General features: G+C 45.3%; 2 protein-coding genes and 1 long non-coding RNA gene across 3 annotated transcripts; 2 read left to right on the forward strand and 1 right to left on the reverse strand.

Annotated features, from left to right (window-relative positions):
* Nucleotides 1–923: 923 nt before the first annotated feature.
* Nucleotides 924–17,198, forward strand: LOC115385567 (uncharacterized). Its single transcript, XR_003931147.1, has 3 exons — nt 924–939; nt 2,572–2,577; nt 17,120–17,198. It is a non-coding gene; the product is annotated as an uncharacterized LOC115385567 (long non-coding RNA).
* Nucleotides 12,223–15,507, forward strand: LOC115385563 (von Willebrand factor C domain-containing protein 2-like). Its single transcript, XM_030087631.1, has 3 exons — nt 12,223–12,600; nt 13,155–13,284; nt 14,928–15,507. Exons 1-3 carry the CDS (start codon nt 12,223–12,225, stop codon nt 15,167–15,169), a joined length of 750 nt encoding a protein of 249 aa, XP_029943491.1. The 3' UTR covers nt 15,170–15,507.
* rpl23 (ribosomal protein L23) lies at nt 16,940–20,195 on the reverse strand. The gene is made up of 5 exons (XM_030087634.1): nt 20,106–20,195; nt 18,759–18,842; nt 18,186–18,314; nt 17,374–17,487; nt 16,940–17,058 (listed from the first exon to the last, which is right to left on the reverse strand). The coding sequence occupies exons 1-5, from the start codon at nt 20,116–20,118 to the stop codon at nt 16,976–16,978; spliced, it is 423 nt and encodes a 140-aa protein (XP_029943494.1). The 5' UTR covers nt 20,119–20,195; the 3' UTR covers nt 16,940–16,975.
* Between the last annotated feature and the right edge of the window lie 387 nt (nt 20,196–20,582).

Genomic DNA, 20,582 nt, shown 5'->3' on the forward strand with positions numbered 1-20,582 from the left:
GATTCGCTTCAGGTCGCCGCTTCTAAACGGTGCTGCGCCGCGCCGCGCTCCCGGTGTGCGTTGACTTCAGGAACAAGACGCCGGCGCGGCGCGTCACTTAAGCGTCCGGTGGAATTTGGGGATAGGACGGACGTAAAACTCCATGCCATGATCCCATGTTTTGGACTACAAAACTACAACGGAGCGCTGCGTACGTCACATTGTCGTTGCGTCACAGCCTCGTTTCTTGGATTGGTTCTCTCCGCTCAATAGTCCCGCCTCTCATCAGCCCGTCTGAAATGAAGCCGCAATGGCGCCGTACCAGACTGTCTCTGTGTGCAACACATGAAGTCAGTCTGGCATGCCAGGCTAACAACGATGAGCCTGTCATTGCATTCAGGTGTGTTAAAGCAGGGAGAGAACTAAAACATGCTGGATAGGGGCTCTCCAGGAACAGGATTGAGCAAACCTGATCTGGCATATTTACATTTATTTAAACATTCATGAATATGCATTGTTACCGTTTTCTCTTAAATAAATAAATAAATAAATAAATAATAGACCTCAGTGACCTATATAAAGTCTGTGATCTCATGAAATGTGTATTATTTACCGATGTCCGAAGTATTTTAGTAACTGGTAAGAAGTGATATCAACTTTTGGACCTAATTACTTCAGGGCTAAATAAAAAAAATTATAGTTTGATTAAAAAAAAATTATTTCATAAGTGAAAAACAAAAACAAGGATTTTATAGAAAATATAAAGCAATCAGTCAGACAAAGCTGAAAATAGGGGGTATAGATAGAGAAAGACTGAATCAAAATACTTGCAGTGCATGGAGAACTCAGCAGAGTGAGGGACTGGCACCACACTTCCTCCCCTCAGAGACTTTTACACTGGAACACTGGAAAAGCAGGAGAATCACCAGAGACCCCTCAAATCCAGGACACTCTGTTCTCGTGGTTTTTGGGTCAAGTTGAGCTGACAGCAGAACAATCACCACAGTATCATCTGCAAACAACAAAGAGCTGCCGATCAGTGAGGAAGTTCATGAAATGCCAACAAGTACGATCAAGACGTTGAGTCACTGCCAGAAACACGTAACAAGAAGACATTTACGTGTCTCAAGCTAAAGTTAGCAGCTCTGTTTCTTTCATTACGCTCACATTGATGCAGACACATAGAAGAAGCAGTGATTCAGTCAAATGGAATCTGTTTGGAACTCGCCTTGTGAAGCAAACAAAGAAAATTCTGACGACCATGAGCGTTTTGGGGTTTTTTTTTGAATGTGTAAAGTACAATAGCAATTAAAGCTATTGTTGTGAAAAGTGTGTGTAATTCAAAGTCATGTAAAATCTAATGATTCACGGGAACAAATTGTTAGATCACTAAAACAAGTCAGACAAAAGAAGAAAATATTGTGGAGAAAAGTTGAAATTCGATGAAAAAGTTACAATTTTGAGAAGAAAGAAAACATCAAATGTTGAAAGACCAATGAAAGAAGAAAACAACACGGATAGAAAATTCTCAGAAATCCCATCTGGAGCCATCAACAGACACAGATTCCTTTCCAAACCTTGAGAACCTGTTTTGACTGATTCTGAGACAGAGCGAGCTTAAAGACAATAAAGGCAGCGATGATAAAGACGTAAATACTGACAGGCTGACAGGTGGTTTGTGTGACGCACAAAATGTGTCGAGTTAAATTTTCATTTCACTGAAATAAAAACAGCACCAGCAGGAATTCGTCACAACCTCGCCCTTTTTTACTCTACTGAGAATATTCCTCTCATTACAGTTCATCCAAAAATTACACCAAGTCTTTACAAACTATAATCATCTGATTTGAAAACACGTCCAATAATGATACAGAAAATAGAATTTAGTCATTTTTTGAAAGAGAAAAGGTGAAAAGAAAAGCTGGATGGCTTCAAAATGACAATTTCCATGTTGTTTCTGGGTCTGGGTGACAATTTCTACAATTTTTTTTCGGACAAAAGGTTTTAAAAATTCTGAAGAAAAATGATCATTTTGAGCAACAAGTGAAAAATTTGATGAAAGATTTTGATATTTATCAAATGTGAGTATTTTATGTCTTCTGTGGTTTTTATTCCACAACTTTATTGTATCTTTTTACATTCTTGAATCGAGAAAAAAAAAATCTGAGAAGTCGTTTTTTAACTGTAGTGAATCGACTACTAAAATTCAAGTTAATATCTTCATACAAACATATCTGGTATCAAAGTAAAAACCATTTCTTAAAAAAATGTTTTTCTTCATGGAAAAAAAAAATTAAACAAAGAAAAATCTTGTTTGTTCAACATGAATAAATTATGTCAAAAGTTTCCTTGTTTTTTAAAGTCGACTCGAGGTATATGTTGTCAGTGGGGAGAAAATTCCTGTTTAAGTTTGTCCAAATGTTACAATGATGCTTCAAGTACAACAATCATGTGTCTTGAAAAAAAATCTGACAGTTAAACACAAAATACAGTTTATTTATTTAGAAACATGATGTTCTAGAAGTTTAACAATGAGCATTACCATGTTCAGAGAAAGATCCAGAACCTTACAGAACTTTTGGCGGTTCGTAGCAGTTTGTAGCCTCTTTCAGCTGTTGATTGAATGTTTTTTTTTGTTTTTGTTTTTTTAGTTATTTGTATTCACTTTTAGCTTTTTGTTTTTCTCCATCGTTTTGAAATTGTCTTTCAGCTACTTTACTTTTCTGTTATCATTTCTGACTTCTTTGTCTTCTTCTTTTGCTGTTTTTGAACATGTTTCACTGGATGGTTTATATCTTTTTTATGTAGCTTTTCATTTTCTTTAGTATTTTTTCTGCAAAGCAACTTTCAAATATTAGCAGCTCATACCCTTTTTTCTGACAGTGTAGTGAAGAATTACTTGTTTTAGCCACTTTAAGCTGCATTCCTTCAATTTGAACTGGAAATCTACCGAGTATTGACTGACTTGGTATATATAAATATGTGAATAAATTCCTGGCGTTGTCATGTCGATTTCTGCTTCTATTAAAGTATTCTGTTATATTAAAAAAATGTATATGTATGTGGTTTTTCTTTTTATATTTTTTCCTCAAATTTCTAGATTTCCTTCCCTGTATTGTGTTTTAAAAGCAATGAATAATCAGTTCGACATGTGTTAACAGTCATTGACGTAGAGAGATAAAAGGTGTCTGGAAGTGAATTGAGAACAATCAGGGTGTGGTGAGGCCGCTGTCACTAACAGTACGTAAATACAAGAAAGGGCGTGTTTAGAAGGAGACGCTTGGAGTCCCTTCTTCTCTAACGTATTGTCTTTTTTTCTGGGTGTGCTCACAGTGAAGGGGTATAAATACAGCCTGGACTTTACCAGCTGCATTCATCGTCCAGGAAAAGTGACCGACAGGACGAAACTCCTCATCATGATGAAGCTGATTCTTACTCTGACTCTCCTCTGGGCGTTCTCCACAACAGGTAACTGCTTTTATTCACTTCAGTGGATTATCTGAGCTCATTGAAGTAGCTGGATGAAGACAAAAATTCTAAAAAATACTAAAAGTGTGTGTGTGGGGATGTCATTAATCTTTCCTGTTTTTCTCTTCAGCTCAAGCACTTCAATGTCAAACCTGCACAGATGAGGAGTGTTCATCATCACCCTTATTGACCTGCGCCTCAGAGACCATGTGTGTAACAGCCAATATTCAAGGTAAACTGTTCTTCATCTCTATTCTTCCTCAGTGAAATACATTTACTGCAGCGTTCTGTCAGCTGTTCATCAACTATAACAAAGTGATTTTTCACTCTGTAGTTACCCCAATTGGATCTTCATCTTCAACTGAGACAATCTTCAAAGGCTGTGCAGCGTCCTCTGTTTGTCCAACCACTGGAAATCGAACATTTTCAGCAGATGCTGCAGCTGGAAGTGTTCTGGCAGCTGCCAGATGTTGTGACACTGATGACTGTAATGGAGAAACTCTTCCTGGTGAGTACTGTTGAAGCCTCGTCTGTCTTCTGAAGGAGACACACAAAGTAATTTGATATAACGAAACAAATACTGATGTGACAATTAAATGTTCTCTGATCTTTTAATAAAACTTGTTCTTTAATGTTTCAGCACCGACTCCTCAATCAGAGAACGGTGGACAGTGTTTCACCTGTTTCCCTGGTCAACCTGAATGCCAGAGTATATCAAGATGTGAAGGAGTGGAGGATCGATGCTTTCAGGGAGCTGGTGAGTTTTAACATTATCATTAAAATATTTATTTGTGACATTGGATAAAAAAAACTTGCTGTGGAAGTGCAGCGATTTACAATTGCTCAGGAACACAAAGTTTTTTAACCATATCATAATGAAACTCATCTGAACAAGCTCAGGTTCTACATTAAATGAGCATCATGTGAGAACTGTTGGAATTAGTTCTCTGAGATATTTTCACTGAAGAAGAATTTTGATTTTCTTCCACAGTCACGACCAGTTCTGGGAATTCTCCACTGTTTGGTTGTATATCTCAAAGTATTTGTGAAGCTGCTTCAGATCTGGCGACGTTTCCATTACTGCAAAGTTTTGGCACAATCACCAGTGGACCCCTCTGTTGTCAAGGAAACCGATGTAATGATGGCACGCTAACAACCCCTGCCCCAACCACTGCTGCCCCAACAACCACTGCTGCCCCAACCACTGCTGCCCCAACAACCACTGCTGCCCCAACCACTGCTGCCCCAACAACCACTGCTGCCCCAACCACTGCTGCCCCAACAACCACTGCTGCCCCAACAACTACTGCTGCCCCAACAACCACTGCTGCCCCAACAACCACTGCTGCCCCAACCACTGCTGCCCCAACAACCACTGCTGCCCCAACAACCACTGCTGCCCCAACAACGACTGCTGCCCCAACAACCACTGCTGCCCCAACAACTACTGCTGCCCCAACAACCACTGCTGCCCCAACAACCACTGCTGCCCCAACAACGACTGCTGCCCCAACAACCACTGCTGCCCCAACAACGACTGCTGCCCCAACAACCACTGCTGCCCCAACAACTACTGCTGCCCCAACAACCACTGCTGCCCCAACAACCACTGCTGCCCCAACCACTGCTGCCCCAACAACCACTGCTGCCCCAACAACCACTGCTGCCCCAACAACAACTGCTGCCCCAACAACCACTGCTGCCCCAACAACAACTGCTGCCCCAACCACCACTGCTGCCCCAACAACCACTGCTGTCCCAACAACTACTGCTGCCCCAACAACTGCTGCACCCGTTACAAGCAGTGGATCATCTGGTTCTGGTGGATCTGGTAGCACTACAGCTTCAACATCAGGTTCAGGCAGTGGATCAGGATCAGGATCATCAGGCTCTGGTGGATCTGGTAGCACCACAGCTTCAACATCAGGTTCAGGCAGTGGATCAGGATCAGGATCATCAGGCTCTGGTGGATCTGGTAGCACTACAGCTTCAACATCAGGTTCAGGCAGTGGATCAGGATCAGGATCATCAGGCTCTGGTGGATCTGGTAGCACCACAGCTTCAACATCAGGTTCAGGCAGTGGATCAGGATCAGGATCATCAGGCTCTGGTGGATCTGGTAGCACTACAGCTTCAACATCAGGTTCAGGCAGTGGATCAGGATCAGGATCATCAGGCTCTGGTGGATCTGGTAGCACCACAGCTTCAACATCAGGTTCAGGCAGTGGATCAGGATCAGGATCATCAGGCTCTGGTGGATCTGGTAGCACCACAGCTTCAACATCAGGTTCAGGCAGTGGATCAGGATCAGGATCATCAGGTTCTGGTGGATCTGGTAGCACTACAGTTTCAACATCAGGTTCAGGAAGTGGATCAGGATCAGGTTCATCAAGTTCTGGTGGATCTGCTGCACCTTCAACAACTTCCCCACCCATTACAAACAGTGGATCATCTGGTTCGAGTGGCGCTGGGAGCCCTACATCCTCTACCTCAGGTTCAGGCAGTGGATCAGGATCAGGATCATCAGGCTCTGGTGGATCTGGTAGCACTACAGCTTCAACATCAGGTTCAGGCAGTGGATCAGGATCAGGATCATCAGGCTCTGGTGGATCTGGTAGCACCACAGCTTCAACATCAGGTTCAGGCAGTGGATCAGGATCAGGATCATCAGGCTCTGGTGGATCTGGTAGCACTACAGCTTCAACATCGGGTTCAGGAAGTGGATCAGGGTCAGGATCATCTGGTTCTGGTGGATCTGGTAGCACCACAGCTTCAACATCAGGTTCAGGAAGTGGATCAGGACCAGGTTCTGGTGGATCTGGTGGGTCTGCTGCACCTTCAACAACTTCTCCACCCCTGACAAACAGTGGCTCATCTGGTTCTGGTGGATCTGGTAGCACCACAGCTTCAACATCAGGTTCAGGCAGTGGATCAGGATCAGGATCATCTGGTTCTGGTGGATCTGGTAACACTACAGCTTCTACCTCAGGTTCAGGCAGTGGATCAGGATCGGGATCCTCGGGCTCTGGTGGATCTTCTACAACTTCTCCACCCTCTGCCACGCTGTCCACTGTCAGTGCAACAACTGCTGGTGTCAGCTGTGTCAGTGCAGGGCTGATCCACTTGCTGCTGGGACTCCTGATGTTTACCATCTGTCAGAACCTTTAGAACCAGGAACACTGAGGGAAGAAGCTCAACAGTAAAAACTCTCACAGACTCTTGTTCCCAACAAACTTTCAATCCTGGACCCTTGAACCAGATCCACATTGAAATTGTTTTTCTGTTTGTTTATTTTTTGTTTTGGTTTTCTGTTACTTCTGAATCAAACTTCATGAGTTTGAAGTTATTTATTCAGTCACGATGAATATGAAACATATGTATTTATCTGTCACACAGCATTCTTATTTATTCTATTCTAACAGTGTTTAAAAAGGAATTCTGAGTATTTAAGTTATTTAATGGATGGAGCATCGCTCAATATTGTCCTCAGTGTTAGTCCAAAATTTTCTTTGTATCTGTTCACAGGAGCAATATTGGTTTTTCAGACTTGTGTAGCTTTTCTATGAATGGTTTTCTGTGGTTGAAGAGATTAAATCTTGATGATCTGCAGAGTCCATGAATAAAGACCACATTGTGAATACTAATTGTTGGCTGGGCTTCTCTTCATTCAGAGGTCTTTTGCTTTTTTGTCCCATTTGGAAGCTCTCATTGGACAAAGAAACAAAGTTGCAAAATAAAAGGCAATTTGTTGTTGTCAACATGTTGAAATTTAAAGTATTCACATTTCCTTGATGCTGAGTAACATTCAGTTCTTTAGATCCACCAATCAAAACTCAGTGTGCCTTCTCAATTTTCTCATGACAGCAATTTGTCCGTGGCTCTGAATTCTTCAGTCCAACTACAAATGCCTTCAGAACCAGAAACAACTACGTCCAGAAGCCTCTAAATAATGTACAAGAGGATTTATTGAAACTCCTCTACTGGTTTTTTTTTTTCAACTTGTGTGTCAGAGATAGATTGGGAAAGTGTATTTGAGAAAATATTAAGTAGAATCTGCTTTGTCCTCTTTGGTGAATTTATTTTTTGGTTTATCACATTGTAACAGAAGTTATGAGAAAGTTGTGAGAGCGTTCTTGGAGCAAATCAAGGACTTTTGGTGAAATCATTTCAGTAGGATGCTTCAGGAGGAGACTGAGAGGGAATCTTAGTGATGAACAGCATCAATGGCCACATTTACATGGGCCCAAAAATCCTCCGTACAATCAGATTGTGAGGTGAAGCGAATTGTAAATGTGTCATATGAACACCTGACTGGATCCGCTTCACTCGGAGCGGATTGTCTTTCGGATCCAATTGCACAAGGTCGTCTACACCGATCAATAATCTGCTCCGTGTCTCATATATATGGTCCTTGATGCGCGGTAAATGGGAAGCAGGACAGTCAAAAGAAATAAAACTGGAGAAGCGAGATGGCAGCTAATTACGCAACATCGAGTTGTTCAAAGAGCTCCATGTTAGAATATCAGCGGACTGCCCGGCTGGTGTTTTAGTTCCCATGTTAACGTGTGATGGATTTCTGTGTCAACACATGCTGGTAACAGCAGGTGTTAAAATAAGAATCACAAAAGACTTTAAACTTATAAATTTACTGTAACTGTAGATAACAAATGTTCGCTCGAACGACTCCAAGTTTCAGTCTGTTTTTCAACATCTATTGGTCACAAGTAGTGCTGGGCAACGATTAAATTTTTTAATCGCGATTCATCGCATAATTTTTCTGCGATCAATTGCGATTAATCGCTTTATGCGCAAAATGCAATAAATGAATTCAAAAGTACGCTGTAATGATCATCCTGCCCCCAGCTGGGGACAGGATTTTTTTTTTTTTTGCCAGAATTTTGCAAGAAGTATATTTTTACAATAAAAATTGTACAATTCATCAAATATATTTAATAGCTTAAAATACCAAGTCTTTACCAAGATTGCCACCCCCGACCCCCCCAGCAGACACACACACACACACACACACACACACACACACACACACACACACACACACACACACACACCAGCAAGAGCAGAGCAGATGAAAAACCTCAAACTTCATTCTATCTCTCACCCTAATACCGAGAAGACAGGATAAAGTCAGTCACGCCGAATTGTGCCTCATTAAGCCAGATGGTGTGTTGAAGGGAAATTTACTTGATTTTGCGTGTTTTCAGAACCTGAAGACTGCCCAGCGGGCGGAAGCGTTCTGCCGGTTAAAGACGCGATTTAAGTTTCACTTTCATTGTCGTCAAATTTGCGCTCCTTATTTCAGTTTGTGCCTCATACCAGCATTTTCCTCGTGATTTTTCTGATAATTCGGCTGAGTTCATTATGGCAAATAATGAGGAATGGACCGTGTTTCATCGCAGAAAGTGCTGCTGCTGTGTGCTTCTTTGATGGTCAGCTGGAGCGCAATGTGTGTGTGTGGGGAGGGGGGGCGTCGGGGGCGTTAACGCCTGATGAAAATATTTGTCGGCGTTAAGGAAGCAGTAACGCGTTAACGTGCCCAGCCCTCGTCACAAGTTAACAGGGACTCCAGAAATCAGGGCCCTGGTGGAAACAGCCTTATCAATGAAATACTGAAGGAAGCTCTCAGGTTTCAGAGGATGGATCTGAGCACACAGCCTGTATGGCGTTAAAACAGAGTCTATGGTTCTGTACAGCACACGTGGGTCATGGCCGTTCTCCATAATAATGTTTGACAAGTACTCTGTCTTCGCGCCTTTAACGGTGTTCTGATAGCTGTGCCAGCATTCTTTTAAAATTTGAAATGCAGCTTGTCCTTCTTCCACCTGCACTGAGCTCTGCGACACTCCCTCCGAATCATTCTTACCCACATGAATGAAAGGAATGTTAGATATGTTGCAACACAAAGAGACTTCCAACACAATAGTAACACACGCACACACACACACACACACACACACACACACACACACACACACACACACACACACACAATGACGAGTGAACATTTGGACCACACCTCGACTTCTCTTTTCAACGATAAAGACAAATTTAATCCACATCAGATTAAAATATAAAAACAACAAAAAAATTCTTTAATGCTATTTATGAAACAGGTTTAGACTTCATCTTCACTCTCTGCTGCTCCGTTGCCCCTGACCCCAAGTTCTGCAGGGTTTCCACCTCTGACCCTGGTTCTGCAGGGTTTTCCTCCTCTGACCCTGGTTCTGCAGGGTTTTCCTCCTCTGAACCTGGTTCTGCAGGGTTTCTTCCTGTGCTCGTGGCAGCTCTCATTTCCATTAAAATCAGGCTGAACAGATATTTTGATCCGTTGGTGGATTTGCTGTGTTTTATCTGTGCCGATACAGACAAACCCAGACATGTCACCTCCTGAAACAGCACAGTTACTGTATTACCCCTTTCCCACCGGCCAAAAAACCAGTTTAAACCCGCTAAGTCATGGCAGTGGGAAAAGGTTTGACCTGGATTTTGACCCGGGTCGTTCACCCTGCAATCGACCCGGTAAATTCCCGGGTCAGCTTTCTACCGGCTTTTATTGGGAGGGACACATCCGGGAACTTACATGATGACGTCGACGCAGCGCGACTACGTTAGCGCGCTAGTTGTTGTTTCTGGACACAGCGTGAGATTTCCTTTGTCAACATGACCCAGCATTGGCAAGATAGCGAGACCAGAGAGCTTCCCCTGATCCGTGGGGAACAGGAGATTCGTCGACAGGTAACAGGGACTGTTTTCTGCTGCATTGTTTACTTTCATTTTGCTCCGTCGCTCTGATGATGTCATCAACATGGGACACCATCAGTGCGGGAAAACGCAGCGACGTGGCTCACCAGCAGGAGGTGAGACGCGCGTCTCCAGGCGGTGGGAAAGGCATCTAAAAAGGCGATAGTTAGCGGGTCGCAGACACGGGTTGACCCGCTAGTTGCAGTGGGAAAGGGGTATACGAGGGTGGACCCAAAAGTTCCCGGACTGTACTTATAACTTTTTAATCTTCGCAATTATTTGAAACTGTCACCTTCAAAATCCTCTCCTTTGGCTTGAATACAACGCTGCACCCGAGATTTTCACTGTTCAGAAGAGTCGCCATGACCGTGCGTAACTGTGCCGATTAGATAGAACTTCGATTTTCCCTCCCCGCCTGTATGCCTGTCTTACCTTTCCGCTGCCGCTCCAGTTTCATCTTTGACAACAAAAAGCTGTCGCCTGGGGCCAGATCAGGTGAATATGGCGGTGGGGAGGCTGGCTGGTCGCGGTTTTAGTCCAAAAATATGCTTTACGCACAACATTTGGTGCTATTTCTGTGCGTAAAGTGGCGTCCTGTGGTCTGCTGTCTGCTATGATGAGGCCATTTCCGGGTGCCTTCGTCTCACTGCTTCTAATAACCGCCTGAGGATGATCAGTCTGGATCTCTACAATACTCCCATCAGTTCTGCAATGTCATCAAAAGTCCTGCGTGGATCTACCAGGACGTCTGCTTCAGTTTTTGTGACGTTTTCCTCTGTTCTGGAAGTGGATTGTTGTCCTCTGCGTGCCTGGTCTTCCTGATGTAATCTGATTACTCTTAAAGCGCCCAAACTACTCAGACACCCTAAGAATCCTTCTTAAAGAATGTCTGCAACATGGTGAGTGTTTCTGCCGCTGGTTTTCCCAATAAAAAACAAAATGTTTTGACAGAGCGCATATCCGTGGATATCCGCCATCTTGAAAAATCAAAGAGCGGGGTGTCACTCTGTCAACATAAACAATGACTGTCAGCTGACCGCATCACGGGGGAAGACCAAACCTGGCACAGTTATGCATGAGGTTATCCTGTAGCGACATCTAGCGGCCAAAGTCGGAACTTCATTGTATTTTTTTATTAATACAATCAGTCCGGTAACTTTTGGGTCCCCCCTCTTATGTCTCCTGGCTCAAGACGCGACTTCACCCAGGAGCAGGTCTGAGAGCTCTGTCTGCTTTTCCTGTGAAGTTTCTTCACTGTAAATTCACCGGATCTGATCAACTTCCTGCATCAACTAAATAAAAGCACAGAGCATAAACATGTCCTTTACAGTATGAAGAGAAAATGTGTAAAAAGAGGCTCCATTTCACAGTTAATCTGTTTGCGACAGTGTCCTGTTTTTAATGCGACACATTTTAGTCAGTCCGTTTATTATTCTGCTTTAATCTCCTTTAAAAGTATCATTACCCTTCCAGTAGTAACAGAGTCTATTCTGTTTATTTGTTTATTTTTTTACTGGGCATCATTCAGCTTTGTGACTCCAAATGATTTCAACTGCAAAACAAATACTTTTCTAAGCATAAAACAATTATTGATTTTACTGTAACAGCAATGACTTTTTTTTAATTCCCCTTTTACTATAACACTTTAAAGTTAATTAAGCTAAAAGTCAGAGGCATTCTAATGATACACTCAAAAATCTATTCATCGATCTGTCTAGATGTCAGAAGAATATAAATTGAAAAAAAAAAAACCTCGTTTTCTCTTGGAATTTTGCGTAAAGAGTCAAAAACTGATAAACACCACATTCATATGAGAAGGCTCGGAATAAATATGCGCGCGCACACAGGGGTGAATTAAAGTGGTGATTCTTGAATGTGTTGTGCGCGCTACTATCCGTGACTGGCGCGCTCCGGTGGGCGTTCCCGGCGCTCCTGACACACACACACACACACACACACACACAGACAGGGTGGAGGGTGGAGGAGCGGCAGCTCCCGCTCCACTCCGGGTCCAGCATGCTGCCGCTGCCGCTGCCGCTGCTGCTGCTGCTGCTCCGGGCCCCGGTGGCCCCGGTGGCCCCGGTGGCCCCGGCGGCCGCGGAGTTCTCCTCCTCCAAAAGCGACCCGGACTACGAGTTCGGGGACTACCGGGGCAAGTGGTGCCTCGACGACCACGGCTTCGTGTACGGCATCGGAGAGCTCTACTACCCGAGCCCCTCGGCGTGTCCGTGCACGTGCACCGTGGACGGCCCGGTGTGCGTCCGACCCAAGTGTCCGCGCATACACCCGCGGTGCACGCGCATCAGGTACAGGGCGTGCTGCCCGGTGTGCGAGGCGATGGCCCGGGTGTGTGTCTACGGAGGGAAGACGTACCGCCTGCTGGAGGAGTTCAGGGTGAGCGGAGGACTTCACCTGCACATGCACGCGCCTGAGCACTGCACATCTGGAGTCACTGCACATCTGGAGTCACTGCACATCTGGAGTCACTACAGCTCCCAGAAACTGGACCAGCTGTGATGGAGCTGTGGATCCAGCTGTGTTATTGTGGAACCACCTGTTGCGATTCCAGATGTTGTGAGTCCAGATGTTTTCTGTCCAGATACTGTGATTCCAGCTGCCGTGAGTCCAGATGTTGAGCATCCAGCTGTTTTGTGTCCAGTTTCTGTGTGAATCCAGCTGTTGTGAGTCCAGATGTTGTGAATCCAGCTGTGCACTCTTTGAGCATTGCTCAGAAGTAACTTCCTGTCGTGAAGAAACTTGAAAAGTAACTTTTTTAGTGGAAGAACAGGAGCAGCTTCACTGCCGCTGCTCATCAGAACATTTAACCCTTTCATGCATGCAATATTGGATTATTTTCTTTGTTTGGACTGCCGGACTGTCGTGCGCGTGCAGTGCTGGCTCATGTGTGTGTGTGTGCGGGTCGGGCTCACGCCGGGTGTGTGTTCCAGCTGTCCCGGTGCGAGCGCTGTCGCTGCGAGGCCAACAGAGAGGTGTACTGCAGCATCTCCGACTGTCCGGCCCCCCACTGCGTCAACCCCACCTACGAACCCAACCACTGCTGCCCCATCTGCAAGAGCGGTAAGGCCCCGTCGTCACCAGACTCCCCCCCCCCCCCACCTCCACCACCACCACCACCAGGTGTTTTGCGACAGCTTCGCACCTCTGAAACACCCGAAAACAGGAAGCATGCGTCTCTGAGTAGGACGATCCGATCCTGAATCAGCAAAATGTATCATCACCTGGAGATTAAATGTTCAAATCTGTTTTAAATGTGGCAGCATCGCCAAGAAAACTTCAGTAACACAAAAAGAAGTCAAATCGAGCAGATCGAAATTGAACCGTTCACTGGTTTTATTCTTTTCTCACACCAAACCTGCTCCGGTCATCGACTGAACACACAACCTCCTGACCTCTGTGAGAAGGAGCGGGTGTGTTCATCCTGGTTACATCACACACACACACACACACACACACACACACAGTCTTGTATTTCTATCCTTGTGGGGACCTTCCATTGACTCCCATTCATGTCTAGCCCCTAACCCTGACCCTTACCCTAACCCTAACCCACACCACAACAAAGCCTAACCCTAAAGAAATGTTTTTGCACTTTTACTTTTTTCAGTAACAACAACATGGTCAAGAAAACACTGTTTCTCCTACTTAGGACCGGAAAAAGGTCCCCACAAGGCACGTCGTTCCACGTTTTGCTATCCTTGTGGGGACATTTGGCCCCAACAAGGATAGAAATACGAGAACACACACACACACACACACACACACACACACACACACACACTGCGGCTTACAGGGATATCCTTGTTATGTCATACATGCTCCGTGCATTCACTCTCATTGGCATTAAATTGTATGTGTGTGTGTGTGTGTGTGTGTTAACGTTATGCATTGAATAATAAAGCGAAAGCTGCCCCTCAGTAAAGACTTTAATTGATTCTCTATAATCCGCGCTCGCTCCCATGCTAGCATGCTAGCGCGCCCTCCGCCTCCCGCTCGGCTGTCGCTCGCCGTTTGATGGCATACTTGTCTCTTCTATTTTTGCCGCCCCTCTGCTGGACAGACAGCGGGACAGATGGCGCCGTGGGTTGCGTCACCTTCTGTTTTTCGCTCACGTCAGCTGTGCATTATGGGCCGCGGCGGGATCTGGCTTCAGATGAACTGCACTTCCTGTGCTCCCGCTGGCTGCGGTCGGTAATTGTTTCACAGGCGGCTGCCAACTAGAAGGAACCTCCATCTGTGAAGGAGGGGCGGGCCGATGTAGAAGGCAGACTGTTGACATCCTGTCCTCCGTGTTCGTCAGGAAGACTGCCTGAAAATATCCTCCGGAAGTTCCATCCAACATCCAAATGTCGGATTTCATTAGAAAGTGGTGGAGTGAGGACTGTAGTTAGTGTAAAGGAGCACTACCTCAGTGATGCAGTCTTAATCCGTGGTTAATCCAGCTGCTGCTCAGTTGACGCCACATCTGCTCGATACTGTGGATGACGGTGGGAGGAAGCAGCAGGAAGTCAAGGGACACGGGCGAGCGCTGGCATCAGGACCGGTCAGCTGCCCTGGGATTACTTACATCAAGTTTATCCAACGTCTGCAAGAAATCTATGATTTAAACTGTCAACTTGACTTTGTATGTGAGGCGTCGACCTCAAGGCTGCACAGTCACGCCTCCAGCCTTGAGGAACACCACGTCTTTCTGTTCCCTCCAGGTCCCAACTGCTTTGCGGGGAATCGGGTGATCCCGGCGGGCGAGCGCGTGAACATCGACGAGCGGACGGTCTGTTTCTGCACCTACCGCGACGGGACGTGGCACACCCAGCCTCAGGCCAGCTGCGAGCAGCGCCCCCTGCCCAGCGTGACGCCCAGCCCCGGCACCGAGCCGCCCGGCGACGGGGACGCCCGGGGGAAAGGCGGCAGGGCGTTCGTGCCGCGGCTGGATGTGATACCGTGAACCGGCCGCTCCTCAGGTACAACACAAACTCGCCGTCAGTTCTCAGAGCACCGGATCCGACTCGCCTACCGACCCACACAGAACCGGCTCCGTCGTGGTCTACAGAACCAGGACCGTCTACAGAACCAGGCTCTTCTCTCCTGGAAACGCAACACGGAGCAACCAAAGGTCCATGTAGATAAACCCAAGTGATGGACTTTCGTGTGTCTTCTTCTGTTTCTGGTGTTTTTCTCCCCCTCTACAGGACTGGTGTAAATACTGCAACGGTTCACCTGGTCTGGTTTGAATGGACACGTTTCACACTGAAACATTCTGGTTTTGGTTTTACTCTGGTTAAATCTGCTGGTTCCTAAACTTTATTCTGAGCTCTGAGATGTTAGTCAGTTTGAAACACACAGAAACTGTTAAGGACCTGGAGCAACAAAGGTCTGCCTGCAAGTCCAGAATGAGGGTGAATCGAAACCCAAATGACAAAGCAGCAAGCAGAGCACCATCAAGGAAGGGGAAGACAGTCCTTTTGAAAGTGGCTGATGTGTAAATCATCTAAAATGTTTAATAACTTCATGAAAGCCTCAGGGAGCCACTAGGGGGAAATGATTTGAAGTAATCTTCAGATGGGGTGTAGACGTCTTGAGTCTTTGAAACAGTCCTATCAGGTTCAGGTTGTCACATTAGAGGTGACGATCAGGAGTCACCTGCTACTGCAAAAATCATGTCCTGGGTGGTGCTGGGAAACCAGGAAGAACCTATGACACTATGCATGTGACGAAAAGAGGAAAACTCAGACGTTTATACACTCACTGAAGCAGAGACGACCCCTCATGAGATCGGCACATTTAAAGCTGTACATAAACTTTATCTCGGTTCCAGCTGAGTTTCCTTCCTGGTCCTCAGTGAACCGGTGACAGAGTGCTACCCACTGCTCCACCATGACCTTCTTTTTCCAATTTCTACGCAAGATTAGATTAGATATCTGCCTTTATTTGACGGTGTCTACCTTGTGATCAGAAACTGTGAACGTGATGGTCCCAACATTTCAAGGTTGACTTAGTTTTGTCTAAAAGTGTATACTCGGTCGCCGTATATTCCTACCGTGTCGAAGGCTTCCTCAGGTTCATACGTTTGCTGGTATAAATGCTGTTCTCCATGCTGTATCTCCACTTCCTGTTTTAGAGATGAGGAGCTCCATGTCTAAGCTGTGAAATAAAGCTGTTGCTGATCCTCAAACTCAACCCGAGTCGTTCTGTCGATGTGCATAACAACCGTTTTCTGCGGCCGTAGAGTGAATGACGAGCGTTTTCAGTGGGTCCGAGCACGGACGTCCAATATACCATGAAACTTTAGTATTTTCATTCAGAAACACTATATAAACATGGTTTTACATTCATCTGAATGATTTAAACTCAAAAATTGTCAATGAATTAGGTAGAATAGGTTTAAATGAAATTCTTGAAATGCCTTGTTGCCATAGCAACAGGCAATACAACATTCCTATTTCTAAGTATTTTCAGCACTATCTTTAAACTATGTCAGGTCTGAAGGAGCACAGGACAGTTCTATCATGTAATTGACAACAGATTAAGTCCAGATGCCGATTTTTAAGGTTCCCGTTGAGGAATCTGCCACAGGTCGGTCAGATAACTTCTCTCTAGACGCCGTGATGTTCCCTGGTTCAGACGTTAGTGGAGCTGCACACCTTGCAGGACTCGGATCTTGCTCCTGGTGGAGCTCCCTCTGTTCCACATTCCCAATGAAAGCACGACACTGCAGCTCGATTAACAGTTTTTATTGAAAACAAAGTGGAGCTCAGGCGATGCTGCCGGCGTTGGAAGCGATCCTGGGCCACAGGTCGGCGCACTCTTTAGCCACGGGTCCAGTGATGGCTGACCCTGCGCGCACACACACACACACCACACAGTAGTCAGGTTAGCTGCAAGGTCAAAGGTTAAGAGTGTCTCATCCCTGATTGAGATCAGTCAGCCACGGTTTGGCTGCCGTCTCACCCACAGTGATGATCTCTCTGTTCCCTTCACTGACGGCTCACAGAGTCACTGAGTGGACACAGCGAGTGCTTTAGGAAGGAGGACCACACACACCAACACACACACCCAGAGCTGTCTCTGAACTAATTTCAGGACAGACAGAATAGGAACAGCCACACTGACTCACAAACATCTCATTCTGCTCCTGTAATGAAGACCCACCTTTCATTTCTCCTTTGTTGTTGACGATGACTCCTGCGTTGTCTTCAAAGTATAAAAACACGCCGTCTTTTCGTCGATACGACTTCCGCTGCCGTATCACCACCGCAGGATGAACTGCAGAGAGGAGGGAGGACCGGATCAGCGACAGCGGGCCCGACACGCACACACACACACACACACACACACACCGACTTCTCTTTACGAGACATCTCGGTCCCGTTTACATGACGTTTCAGACTCAAAGGCAGAAAAACAACGAAAATACTACAAAACTTCAGTTTTTCACTTGAGATCGTGTAAACGAGGCCTCAGGGAGCTATGGTTTGATTCGGTGCTCATGAAGTAAAAGACATTTTCTGCTTCCAGCTCACCATTAGAACTGTTCAAACTGTGATAAATAAAATACACTTTGCTTGCGGTCAAGTCTTCTAAAACCGGTGGTTGTGTTTGTTTTAGATGCCATTCAGCTGGCTGCGTGTTCTTGTATTTATTCGGTGAGCCTGAAGTCGCAGACGTCACTACATTTTCAGCAGCTCAACTCATTTTGGAGAATATTACAACTTTCTATCAGACCTCAGCACGACTAAAACTGGACAAAAATAAGTTCAATCTTTGCTCCGCTGCAGGAGTCGTGTTTGAATCTAAATCTAATGTGTTCCAATAAAAACACGAAAGTACTAAACACACAGATCTGATTCATTAATGCACTGAGGCCACATGAAACCTTGAAATGACTGACAGTGAAGGAGCAACAGGAAGACTGTCGATCATGAGAGTTTGACCCTGCAGACAGGTGGACTGTTCGCTCTCACCCTTCTTCCTGAGCTCCGGCTTGCCTTTCTTCACCGTGGCCATCACCATGTCACCCACTCCTGCAGCGGGCAGCCGGTTCAGGCGACCCTTGATGCCCTTCACGGAGATGATGTACAGATTCTTGGCACCTGGAGGAGGAAGCGGAGAGGCGGGTCAGAGGAACGTGGACTCCGCCGAGGTTCCAGTGTCTCATCCCTGATTGAGATCAGTCGGCCACAGTTTCCAGGCTGCCGTCTCACCCACAGTGATGAACTCTCTGTTCCCTTCACTGACGGCTCACAGAGTCACTGAGTGGACGCAGCGAGTGCTTTAGGAAGGAGGACGGCTGACAGCAGCCACGACTACAGCCGTCTCAGGTTAACAGAGAACAAAGACACCTGAACTGCAAAACCGCCTTGCTTGGTTTTAGGTTTAAAATCTTAACGTTCAGAATCCATTCTATGTTTTACACAACCACACAGTTCACATGATGGGACAGTGCACAGCGTCTATTCCGGCCCTGCACACAGATATTGGTTTCCTCCTGAAGACAGTTAACAGTGGACGGCGTGAACGTTGAAGGAGCTGCGTACCTGTGTTGTCAGCGCAGTTGATGACCGCTCCCACCGGGAGACCCAGCGAGATGCGGAACTTGGCTCCAGACGAACCACCACGTCCTGCCGGAGGAGAAACAACGCGGCGATTTAGACGAGAAATAAAGCTTTTTTCAGTGCCATCTGTTTAAAATTTGTTCAATGAGTGAAAACTTGATTGCACAACTGCATGTGGTCATGAACAATAATTTAAAAAAAGTAAATAAACATTTTTCTCTCAAACACTGATAAACCAGCAGCAGTCCCAGCGTCAAAGAGAAACAATCACCCAACACGCCATACTCCACTGATTCCTCAAACGGATCACTTGTGATACTTTTTTTTTCAAATAAATGGCCTTTATTCACAGGTACTAAGGAATCCAAACTCAACAGTTACAAAGAACCAGTTTTAAATCACGAGGTGAAGAACAGGTGAGTCTGCTGCCAACGCAAAATAATACCCTGAAAAACTAAAGAGGAAAACTTCCTGCTTAAAACTTCAATCCCTCCCAAGTATTAACCAATCAAGTCTCTAGTTCAGGGTTTGCAACCTCCGTGACCAAAAGCCATGCTTGTTATTTTCCACATCAAATTTACCTGGAGCCTTAAACATTTCCAACAACAAGGATCATCACACTTATTTTTATTTTCAACACAACACTATCGATAATGAGATGCTTCTGAATATACCTGCCTGGGACAAAATACACAAAATAACTTAATAAAAACAAGAGTTTTGATGACTTCTCTACGCCAAAGAAAGCGGAGTTTTCTGGTTTCCGCTGTCACAACGTGCAACAATTTATGCTATCCAGGACGCTCTTATATTGCTTTAATTCTACACACACACTTAAGTACATATGTATCTGTAAGTAACCATTACAAAAAAGTCATATGCGCGTACTTTACGCTGCATAATGACACTGAAGCCAAATGTGCTGGTTGTAAAGAGTTAATTCAGTGTCACACGCCTCCGTTCACATTTTAGCGCCGTGGCTAGCTCGCAGTAAACCGGCTCTATTTAGCGGGACCCTTCGGTCAACCACGGGGCTCCCGGTCCACTTCGCTAACCACAAACTCTTCGCCAGACCCGGACGCGGTTTTGGTCTCGGTACCGCTCTCGGGACTCCGTTCGTTTTGAAGTTTCTAACATGGCTAACAAGCTAGCTCCAGCAAGCTAGCTCCAGCACAAATACTCCCAATTCTGTCTTCATCTTATTCACAAAAACTCAAACTCGTCTCCGGAACATGATGTAAAGACGTTGTTCTAAATCCCACAGCGGGTTGAGGCCCGTAGAGAGTTGCTGAACTAGTGGATGGAGCAGGATTGTGGAAGAATTCATACCTCTCTTCGACATGGCTGCAGGAGGAAAGAGGACGGAGCACAGAGGGATGCTGGGATATCAGAGCGCACACGTCATCACGTGCCGCGTTCAGGAGCCGCAGAAGCATCGGACATTAGAAAATCCATTTCACTCTTTCATTCATTTCATTTCATTTCATCCATTTTACTTTTCATCATTTCATCAATTCGGCGTTACGTGTATTCTACGTCCAAAAAAATGCAAAACACCTAAAATAGGCGATTAAAATAATTTAAAAAGTGCATCTCGATTCCTGACAATAGTTCATGTCAAAGTACAAGCACAGAAAATCTAAACTAAAAAAAAAAACTAAACGTACTTCTTTAATCCATCCATCTTAAATCCATTTAGCATTTACATTCACACCTAGGGGATACTGAGAATCACCAATTAACCTTGCATGCATACTTCTGGAAACATTTTTTAAGTGGCTTTCTGTTCCAGTGGAGTATTTCTCA

Source organism: Salarias fasciatus, unplaced genomic scaffold (assembly GCF_902148845.1).
Source record: "Salarias fasciatus unplaced genomic scaffold, fSalaFa1.1, whole genome shotgun sequence".
NCBI classification, from domain to species: domain Eukaryota; kingdom Metazoa; phylum Chordata; class Actinopteri; order Blenniiformes; family Blenniidae; genus Salarias; species Salarias fasciatus.